This window comes from Dermacentor albipictus, chromosome 1, assembly GCF_038994185.2.
Source record: "Dermacentor albipictus isolate Rhodes 1998 colony chromosome 1, USDA_Dalb.pri_finalv2, whole genome shotgun sequence".
NCBI classification, from domain to species: Eukaryota; Metazoa; Arthropoda; class Arachnida; order Ixodida; family Ixodidae; genus Dermacentor; species Dermacentor albipictus.
The window spans coordinates 117,107,168-117,117,656 of record NC_091821.1 but is presented as its reverse complement, the minus strand read 5'-3'; the positions used below and the strand labels follow the sequence as shown (position 1 = coordinate 117,117,656).

General features: G+C 46.7%; 1 protein-coding gene across 5 annotated transcripts in view; it reads right to left on the bottom strand.

Moving 5' to 3' along the window:
* Positions 1-4,656: 4,656 nt before the first annotated feature.
* The window catches only part of LOC135907863 (alpha-(1,3)-fucosyltransferase C-like), a 127,170-nt gene continuing 121,337 nt past the window's right edge, over positions 4,657-10,489 (bottom strand). For all 5 annotated transcript variants that reach the window (XM_065439618.2, XM_065439620.2, XM_065439619.2 and 2 more), the window contains one exon: positions 4,657-9,108. In XM_065439618.2, the coding sequence (XP_065295690.1) occupies positions 8,058-9,108 (1,051 nt within the window). In that variant the 3' untranslated portion in view covers positions 4,657-8,057. The remainder of the gene's footprint in view (positions 9,109-10,489) is intronic.

Sequence of the window (10,489 nt, the reverse complement as noted above, 5' to 3'; positions counted from 1 at the left end):
TTATGGGGAACAAAATATCCGAGTTACTATAGGCCAGTGCGAATAGTATGCGTTCGATTCAATTCGCTTCCGACACGCCTTTCATTTTTAAATTCTTGGCTCAAGTTACGTGAGACACCCTGTAAATACCACCAAGCAATCATAAACAAAGCGTCAAGCGTATTTCCTTTTTGTACCTTCTATGCTGCGTGTTCATCGCTGCTCGTCGGAACACATCCGAGGATAAATTATCATTTTCAAAAGAACAAAGCCAGCTGAACCCCTCATTTGTGAAATTCACTTTATTCTCTCGATAATAGGGAAACGGGCAAGTTGCGCAGGTTACAATATTTATTTGAACTCTAGTGTGACTAGACACCATGGAAAAACTTGTGAAACCATGACAAGCACCATCTCAAGATATTGAGGTTTCATGTTGTTTCATCCACCGAAGTTAGCATCACATACTTGTACCTCGGAACGTTCGATGATAAAATGCCCTCTGGAATTGTAGAATGCTCGCCGTTCAGAAACTGTGACAGTTCTTTCAGTACCAAAAACCTGGGCTTTTTGTTTAGCCAGACAGTAGTTTCGAACGAACTTTTTCAGCAACAGGCCCATGGTGGTTGGTGCCCGACCTTTCCTGGACGTCCAAAATGGGCCGCGCATTCCGGATCAGAGTAGCGTCCGAGCATTCAAGTTCCTCCATGATGTCGGCTAAAAACGTGAAGTGAGTGTACAAGTCACCTTCAAGTGTATCGTTGTCTAGAACAGTTTGAGCTCTTCTCACAGCAATGTTCTAGCCTTCTGCAAAGCTTTTATTACCAGCATTTATACCGCGAAAACATTCGCGGTAATAATCGGGCTACCTTCAGACAAGTTCCCTAGCGGGCTATAACACTACAAATAAAGTAAGGCTTGGACAAAACACGAAAAAAGAAAGCATTTTTAGGTTCTGAAAATTCAGTATAGGCGCCCACATCAAAATAGGCATTTCTAGGCATAAGTAAATGTGCTATAAAAATGTATCTAAACCTGTAGTTCGTCCTTATATCTTAAATATACACGATAAGGAAGTAAAAAAATGAATTTAACCTGAAGTTCCGGCCTATAGTTATTACACAGGGTTATTTGAAGGCATCTGTTCATATGTTTGCCTACGCGTCATACGCGCCGCCAGCTGCTCGGGTGTCTTGGCTACATGGCGGCGTTGGTCGGCCACATCGGCTGAGTTAATGTATAGTCTCACGCATTAACAACGGCATCGTTCAGAATCGTTTTAGAACCAGGCATTCAGGCTATTACGTCGCGTCGCTTTCAATTTTCCCTCAGCGTCTGGCTGCGTCTGGCTGCGTCTGGGCGCGCGTCGGCGCAGCATTCGAACCAGTCAGCGCCCCTCCCCGCTAAAACATTCCGGGACCTCCTCTCCACGGGACAGACGCCACTCAAACCTACGAAATTGAATCAAATGTCCTCAAATATGCGACGCCTAAAAATACAGGAATGGCATGAACACGAAGTTGCTCTCCCAGCTCCACCGCACTTCAAAACACGCAAGGCCGCTGCCACTTGGCTCCAAGCCCACGCGCACTGTCTACCCACGCCACGGAGGGAGGAAAGCGTAGGAGAGGCGCCGGCCAGGCACGGAAGTTTTGGAGAAAGTGTGGTGGGAGTCACTTGCTGTTTTTCGCAAAGGAGCACTGGGACTGGTACCCCAATCGTCAACGTTGCCATAGCAACCGCGCTCCTGAACCCCTCGCTGCTGCTTTCGACCTCTGAAAAGTGAGATCAAATTTTTTGCCCGTGCGTCTCTTGCAGCAAATTCTGTTCGTGAAACAAACTGACTTTGGGGTGCGATGTGTAAGCTTCAAAGTTGTGTTTCGGGTGTGTGTGAGTGTCAGCCAGCAACAGACACACGCAAGTAATCACGGCGCGGGTCTTTGTCGTCTTCTTGAAAGTTCCACGGAAAAAAACAGGAGCGCGTCTGCTTCACTAAAACTGTTACGGAAGTTTCGTAGGCTTTCTTCTGACGAGCGTCACCAGCACACACTTTCGGCGGCTTGTAGCAATGCAAGTTAAAGCTCGCGCCTATCTGCTCCTGCGAGCTGATCGGAGGTGCAAAGGGAGATGGCACACCAACATGACTGCACTTCCGTCTTCGAAAACGTGACGTCAGAGCCTCTTCTATTTTGTTTCGTTCCTCCATGACCGAAACAAAACATCCTGCATTGCATAGCTGCAAAACACGGCTCCCCCAAATGCGCACAATGCGGGGATACCTCACTTCACCCCATACACTCTGGAACTGCCCATGAAGTCAAAACGCACTTACATCTATACTTAGGACACTATCAAAAACTCTAGGAGCAGCTGACTGACGCAGGACCACCTAATGTGGCCGTGTTAACGGAGTTTACGACGACGCTTGGGCTCACCGCACCCCAAGAAGCAGACCAAGCCCAATCAAGAGTTGACACCACCGATGTCGCACGTTCACCCCCGTTCACCGCAGTCTGTCACCGCCACCTTAACGCCCAGTAGCTCCGGACAAGGGGGCGGAATGAAGCAAATGCTTCCATCTGTCTCTTTGTTTTCAATACCTTGTTCACCCTCCACCAACCGGTGGCGCTTCGACACGGGCGCTGCTATCACTCCCAGAGGGCGCGCTGACAATGCTCTCCATTCGTGGAGCACCACTACCCCTCATGAAAAGCATTCATGCATACTTTTGGTAGATTTAGTGCACGCACACTCGTAGACCGATTGCACATATACAAGCAGGATCCCTTGCGTACGTCATGGGAGAGTGCTGATGTTCACGTCGCCATCGTCTGCTACAGTTCGGTTCGGCGTTCGTGTCTTGTTTAGCAATTCAGCTTTCATCACGGCAAGGCGAACATACCGTGCTATCGTCAAATATAACTATTTCAAGGTTTGTACCTTTACTATTACCTGAGCAAATCTTTGCAAAATTTCCAATGTTTTTCTTTAAAAAAATACAAAAAGCAATTATTTGTTTTGTTTTTCTTTTCAGGGAACTCAGCTTTCAGAAACTGCGCATGGCTAGTGAAACCTATAGAGCAGTGGCGTAGCCAGAAATTTCGTTCAGGGGAGGGGGGGCTCACGTTGCAGCTCGGCCTCCTCTTTATAGAATTTGTCGAGAATATAATGCATGAATAACTGCAATGCCAGTGCCAAAGATTCTGCAAACGAATTCTTGAACGCTACGCAGTCAAGATAAGTAGAATATGTATATTTTTATAAACGAATACACTCGGATGTCCCAAAAATTGCGCCCGAAATAACTGATATCAATTATCCCATGTTTTTTTCTATTGATTAAGTAAAGAAAATATTACACGAACCTATGAAATATATCAGTTCGAAACAAGCAAAGCAGTGCATGCCGCTGATATGAAAAACGTAAAGGCCATAAGATGAACAAGTTGATGACAAATATTTTAATGAAACTTGGTCATTCAAGAAGTTTGTTTACATTTTTGTACATATGCAATGGCCCGGGAAGAACCTCAATGACGTTGTCCTTTGTTCCAATGTATTGCGCAGGAGCAGCCGTCACCGGTCGTGTATTGCGAGTAATTGCTCCGAAATTATAGTCTCAACAGAGAGAATATATAGAAAGCAGAAGTTCTGAAAACTATACGAGGGAGAGGCAAATGAAAGTGAGCCAATGCGAATATATGACATACGGGGTACTTTAATTAAAAGTAGCATTCATGAGCACTTCGACATTTGTCCCACTGACTAACGAGTCGCGTGATTCCAGTCTCATAAAACTCCTTGGGTTGCTGCTTCAAAAAGTCTGTAACTGCCTCTTTCACGTCATCGTCCGACACAAATCAGTTTCCTCGAGCTGTTTCTTCAATTGCCCCAAAATGTGCAAGTCCCAAGGCGACAGGTCTGGGCTGTATGGCGGATGTTGCAGCGTTTCCCACTTGAACTTTGCCGGTTTTATGTTAACGACATCAGCGACGTGAGGACGGCCATTGTCATGGAGCAAGATAACCCCATTCGTTAATTTTTCACGTCGTTTGTTCTTGATTGCGACACGCTGCCGATTCGGCGTTTCACAGTACTGGAAACGATTGATGTCTCTCCAGGTTTAGCAAATTCGATCAGTAATGGCCGCTGACGATCTAAAAGAAAGTCAACACTACCTTTCCGCCGGAAATGACGGCCTTTGCCTTCTTTAGGGGTGGTGAATTCAAATGTTTGCAGTGTAAGCTTTGCCATCGTGTTTCAGGCTCGTAGTAGTGGCCCCATGATTCGTCCCCGGTCACAAATTCAGACAATAAGTCGGGACCCTCATTGTGATACCGTATCAGATGAGTCAAGGCAGCGCCGAACCTCTCCGTCTTCTGGCGGTGGTTCAGAATGTTGGGCATCCATTGCGCACACAAGAGCTGATAACCGAGATGTTCACAAATTATGGTGTGAACCGAACCGTAACCGACGTTCACACGCTCTGCTAGTTCATCTATGCTTATCCTCCGTTCTTGTCTAATCAGCTTATCAACCTTTGCAATTGTGTTGGGGGTGATTGCGAAGGTTGATGAGATTGCACGGTGGCTTTGGCCCGGTCTTGGATTGTCTTTGGAACTTTCACGTCCTTTTTTGAGCCGCTTGCTCCAGTACTTCACAGTGGCCAATGAAATGCAATGTTCAACGTAAAAGGCAGTCATGCGGCTACTAATTTCTTTTTGGGAAGCACCTTCAGCTGTCGAGAACTTCACGACAACACGCTGTTCAACTTTTTGAGTGTACATTATATCACGTAACCATGTGCAACACAGTGTATGAGAGTATTAAAAAACATATATCCTCACACTTGCGTGTCACTTTTGTGAATAAGATATGGCTGTGCGCTATGCGCATGCCGTTGAACTGAAGATTTGTTGAAAGAAATTGAACAGCTAGGACAACAGGCGGCCCTTGTAGACGCTGCCTGGGTCAAAGGCAAAGCGGCCTACACGGCCGTGGTGGTCGATAGCCGCGGCGAGGTACAGGACGCCGTCACTATCTTCACTAAGGATTCCACGGTGTCGCAGCAAGCCGCGATTGCCCTAGCCATCAGGAACCATAAATGGTCTTTCATCTATAGCGATTCCAAAGCAGCAATTAAGAGCTTTGACAAAGGCTATGTTGCTGGGACTGCGGCTAAAATTATCGACAAGGTCGAAACTATCAAAACTGAAATCCGATGGTTTCCTGCACATATGGGACAAGTGGACGAGACTTGGCCCAACCTCAACGAGGTGACGAACGACCTGGCATGAGGACTTGCTTGCCGTGCCGGTCAGAACCGAACCGACGCCCACTACCATTCCGGGGAGCATAAAGATCAATTACTAACTTACAACGACATCACTGAATAATACTACTTGGGGCGCAGGAAATTCCCACTGCCACACGTAAAATTGAACAGGGCTCAGGCAGTCACGCTACGTTTACTGCAAACCGGAACGTACCCCACTTCATATTTCATAAATAAAACTCACCCCGAAAGAGAAATTAGGAAAGAATGTAACGTGTGCGATGGCATCATTGACATCAGACACATGCTGGCGGGCTGTCCCGCGACTCTCGCCGACCCCGAAGAAAAACGGCTTTACTGGCACAAGATGATATCAAGCTCTTCATATCAAGATTAACTACGCGCTGTCCAGAGGGTCCACGATGACGCCATAAGGCTCGGCCTGGCGCTGCCGACGTGGACGCGGCCCGCCTCGGTCTGAAAAGACCGGGCTTCAGGACTGTAATAAACTTTTGTGAATGAATGAAAGAATTCCAGACCCCCCCCCCCCCCCCTTCCGCTTTCACACGCATACAGCATGCGGCGCGCCGTCACGATGTTATCACCCTTGGACTTTATACAGAACATAAGGGAGACGGCGACGGCAGGAATTCGCCGGCAGTGTCCACATGATTGCTATGACAATAATATAATAAGAGTATCCGGCAACTGAAGCGTTGCATGGCCCATTACTTTCCGCAAAAGAAGAAGTAACAAAACCGAACTCTCACCATACGACGACAATTCGCTGCGCTGCAACTATCTTTTTTTTTTCCTTTGTGAGGTGGGGGTACAGAAATGAAAAAGAAAACGCGAAGGAAAGCCTGTTGCGCATAACCAAATGCCTACTTTGGGCACCTACTGAAGGAATAAAGAAAACGTGAGACGCTTGGTCCACAGAGAACCATGCGCATACTGCTCGGTATCCTACACCAGCGAGACAAGACTTTCCGGAGAGGTTGCCCTCAAGCGAAGGCGTTGCAATCCGTCGAGCCCCCGCAATGTAGGCGGCGAGCGACAATGCATTGTTTCTTTTTCTCGTCTGCTAGCCAGAACGCGTCCAAAACTTTGCCAGGCGAAAATCCACTCTGTCACAGAAAAACGGACGCGCACCGAAGTGTGCCGCGTGGTGGTCGGGGCAACACGAGTAAAGCGCATGCGCTCTGGCTGATCGTTCCGGTAGCCCGCGAGTAGCGAGAACAAGAAAATTGAAGAGGCTCAATGTGTCTTCGCGAATAAAAGTCAAAGTAGAAAGAAAAGAATGTATAGTTACCTTTGGTGACTTTAGTGTCTTGACATGGATGCTTTGGTGCAGGTGAAAAAAAAATGTTGATATTCATTTCTATGACATGACGGCACAAATGAAACGTCACAACGCTTCGTCTCATTGGACCTCGCTGCGTGCTTTGTCAACTTGTCTGACAGTGTGTTGATTTGGCGTGTCTCGTTATATGGTCCGATGTACGACTTTGGAAAAGTTAATGCACCTCCGGCGTCAAATATTTATAACATTAAACCAAAAAAAGTTCCGGAATTGAAAATCTAAAGCACGACTTTGGAAATGTCGATGCACATTTCACATCAAAAGTTTATAAGAACTTTATGCCCATAAAATTTCGGAAAAATAACCCATGCGCTCCGTAGATTCTGCGGCCTCGCCGTGATGCCGAGACGAGCCCGCTCGCCATCGTAATGCCTTTGAAACGTTGTGCTTGGATGGGGCTCCTTGCTTTATGTGACTACCGGTGCATGGGCGTTGCCACGAAATCGAGCCAGAGTTCGCAATGATCGCGCCGAAATGTCTTTTCGAGCATAAAAAAGACATTCTACACAAAATCAGGAATGATTTCCGGCGACAGGGGTTGTCTCGGTTGGTGGTGCAGAACAGCACGAAAAAATTTCGGGGGGAGGGGGGTTGAAGCCCCATACGCCCCCCTGCCCCCGGCTACGCCCCTGCTATAGAGTGCGCTAACATGGCACCGTTATCTATCAGTAAAATGATTACCCTAATGTGTATCCTTCGCACATACAGTTGTGTTCGCGAGGCCAGAAGGTGGCCGTCAAGTGCGTTGGGTGCTTCACCAAACACGAGAAATATTGCTGAATTTGCGGTTTACACGAATGCTGCTAGCTGCTATGCGACCCAAGTAAGCGACAACACACGCACGCACACGCACACACAAACAGCACAAACGTACGCATTGGAGAAGCCGAAATATTCTGTTAAACAGGAATGGTGTATATATGCAATAAAATTTCTTCAACACAATATGCAACCGCGTCAGAGCAACGCACATGCCTGTCAACTATGTATAAAATGTCAAAACACACTATATGAGGATATATTGTCAGAAAACTTCAGAAGACACGGCGATTGAAGAATAAAAATTATCTTGCTCTTTGTATGTTTTCCTTTGTCAGAAAGCTTAAACAAAAGGAAGACACGTGGTAAAGGTGCATAACAGTTAAAAGGTGACAAAGACACGAACAATCACACAGACACACACATAAAAAACTAGAAATCACGGAATTCAAATGAGAATCATCTGCATTATTTAGGTACGAAAAACTGCTATGTGTTGCAGAAGTAGTAAATTTCTATAAAATACTCCGCGCTTAAAAGCGACGTACATCTTTGACATGGAGCTTATGATGCGTGAAATGATGTCTAAAAAAAGTAAGCAATGTATTTCAGGTTGACATTTACGCGGCTTCGTGATGTGCTCATAAATAATAAGTGAACACATCCTTTCAATGAATGTGACTATTGATAAAGTCGTTTGGTTTGTGGATTCCACGCACGGCAATGAGAACTGTCATTCCACCATCGGATTACATTCGGATACACAGATCTTTGACGAAAGCTGGAACTATAGAGCTTCCTGCACAGCTCGCAAAACGTGTAATACACCCACGGCTCCACGTTATACCGTCCTTTCCATTCAAAGAACTTTTTGTACAAGTCAAAGTCTTCTGCAACTTTTTTGAGGTAGTCAGCGAGATCTTTAGGGGTCTTGAATTGAAGCGCGTCAATGTAAGAGCCCGGAGGTGCCATGGCCTGGTAGTCAGCGCCACCAAACGTCACCGGAATGATGTCGTAAAGCAGGGCCAGATAGAGCTTCTCCGTGACGTAGTCCCTGCAGACAGTGTTCTCGAAAGACAAAAGAAAGAAGTATTCGCGCGCAAACATTTGGTAACAGGCAAAGCGCACATCACGCGAGCACGATAGATTGCCGCATTTGCCATATACGTCCACCGACAAGTGTTGGCGCAGATCGTCTACGAAATTCTCACGTCTGCCGAAAGTCTTGCAGTGGCTCACAGCCCAGACCGCCATGGTTTTCTTGTTGCGCCAGGTTCGCTTCAGGCGCTCCACAGAGTAGAAAGTTGGTTTGACACGCTGTGTCACCTTGGCGTACGCGTCCAGGATGTCCGAGTCGCGCCTGTACGTCATGGTCCAGTTGATGGCGTCTTTTACCGACACCAGAGGTGACAGGTTGCATGTCGTGGGTGCCTCGAGAGACCAGAGCACCCACTTTTGACCCTCGGCTCGGTAAGTCGGCAGGTCGGAGGCGTTCAGGTCGCAGGCATAGAAGACGACGGCGTCGCTGACGGACAGGGTGCGGCGGTCGTTGGCGATGTAGCAGCGGTCGGCGCAGCCACCGAAAGGCTGCCAATAGCGCAGCTGCGCTGTGCCGCTCTTGCTCAGGCCCGAGTACCATTCGCCGTACACGGGCGTCCAGAAGAGGATCCGGGGCTTATCTGGACGGCCGAAGATGTCTGTTCGCTCGTAGAAAGGCGTCCAACTTCGGTTTCTGAAGATGGCAAGAAAAAAGAAGGATCTTATTATGTGAGCAAGTCTCACCTGCCAATGGCCAGACCCGTACTGTTACTTGAGGACAGCCCCAAGTATAGAAAATAAATCGCAGTTTCACTCGAAAGGCGAAACATTGATAGCGATAGCAAAGTATTAGACAATTACGTGAAGTGAGGTTCTTAACTTTCGCTTACCTAAATATTCGTTTACTAAATAAATTAACAAGCATGATGCCACGCGCACACAAAAAATATGCAAGAACTCCACTGGAGTTGTCTAAGTTTGCGTACCCCTTGCTCAACTCCACGCAGCCCGGTGTCATTATCAATCTTATCAAACTTGATCCGACCAAACCCTTATCAAATCTTATCGGTCGTTATCAACCTTATCAGACTCGATGCGACCCTTATCAAACAGCATCGGCTGTTATCGACCTATATCGCTCCGACTATTGTAAGCCCTTATCTTTCATTAGGACCTTATCCAACCGTGTCGAACTATTATGAACCGTGATAATTAAGACTCATATAAACCCTCAACACTCCTTCTTATCTAGGCACCGTCTGTGATCCGAACTGAGTGACCGATCGATATCCCCAGTGGACTTTCTCTTCTTTTAATCTCATTTTCCCTTTCCCCAGTGTAGGGTAGCCAACAGGGCTCAGTCCTGGGTAACCTTCATTTATCACTTGCTCTCTCTCTCTCTTATCAACCCGCTGACTGCTTATCTCTCTGTGTTGCGCGACGCGAAACACCTGAGCCCTGAGAGGTTAGTGGCATTTCGATAGGTGAAGGAACGCCACAGAACACCTATATAAACTGGGAACGCTCCCAACTGAAGGCGCATCTCGCGACCACCGAAACGCATCGGGGATATGACGTGTTGAGCATTAAATTTTGACAAAACCGGAATTTTCCTCATGTCTACAAGGCGCTACGTTGGCTTTACATGGGATCCTAGAGATGGTTCTTATTCCCCGATCACAAAATATTTCAACAAAGCCTTCATAGAAACTGCACTCCTTTGACATTTTTTTTGCACCGCTGGTACAACATATTCATATGGTTCATATATATTCACCTTCTGCAAGCGTACCTTCTTGCGGTTAATAGAACTCATCTTGCTTTATATGTTTCTTTTCTTTTTGTCACGACAAACTTTGCGCAATAATTGCCGTCATGGGCCTAAAAGAACTTGTCGACAGAATTTCATTTTTAAAAACCAGATTCATTGCTCAATATTTGTTTAGAGGTGATCGAACGTCGCTAAATGGAGCACTTGTACATAACACTTTCACTGAACCTATGTATCGAAAGCCGTATCTGTCTCTATTTGGTCAAGATGTTCTTTGCCGTGTCTGTAGAATGTGTATGACGCT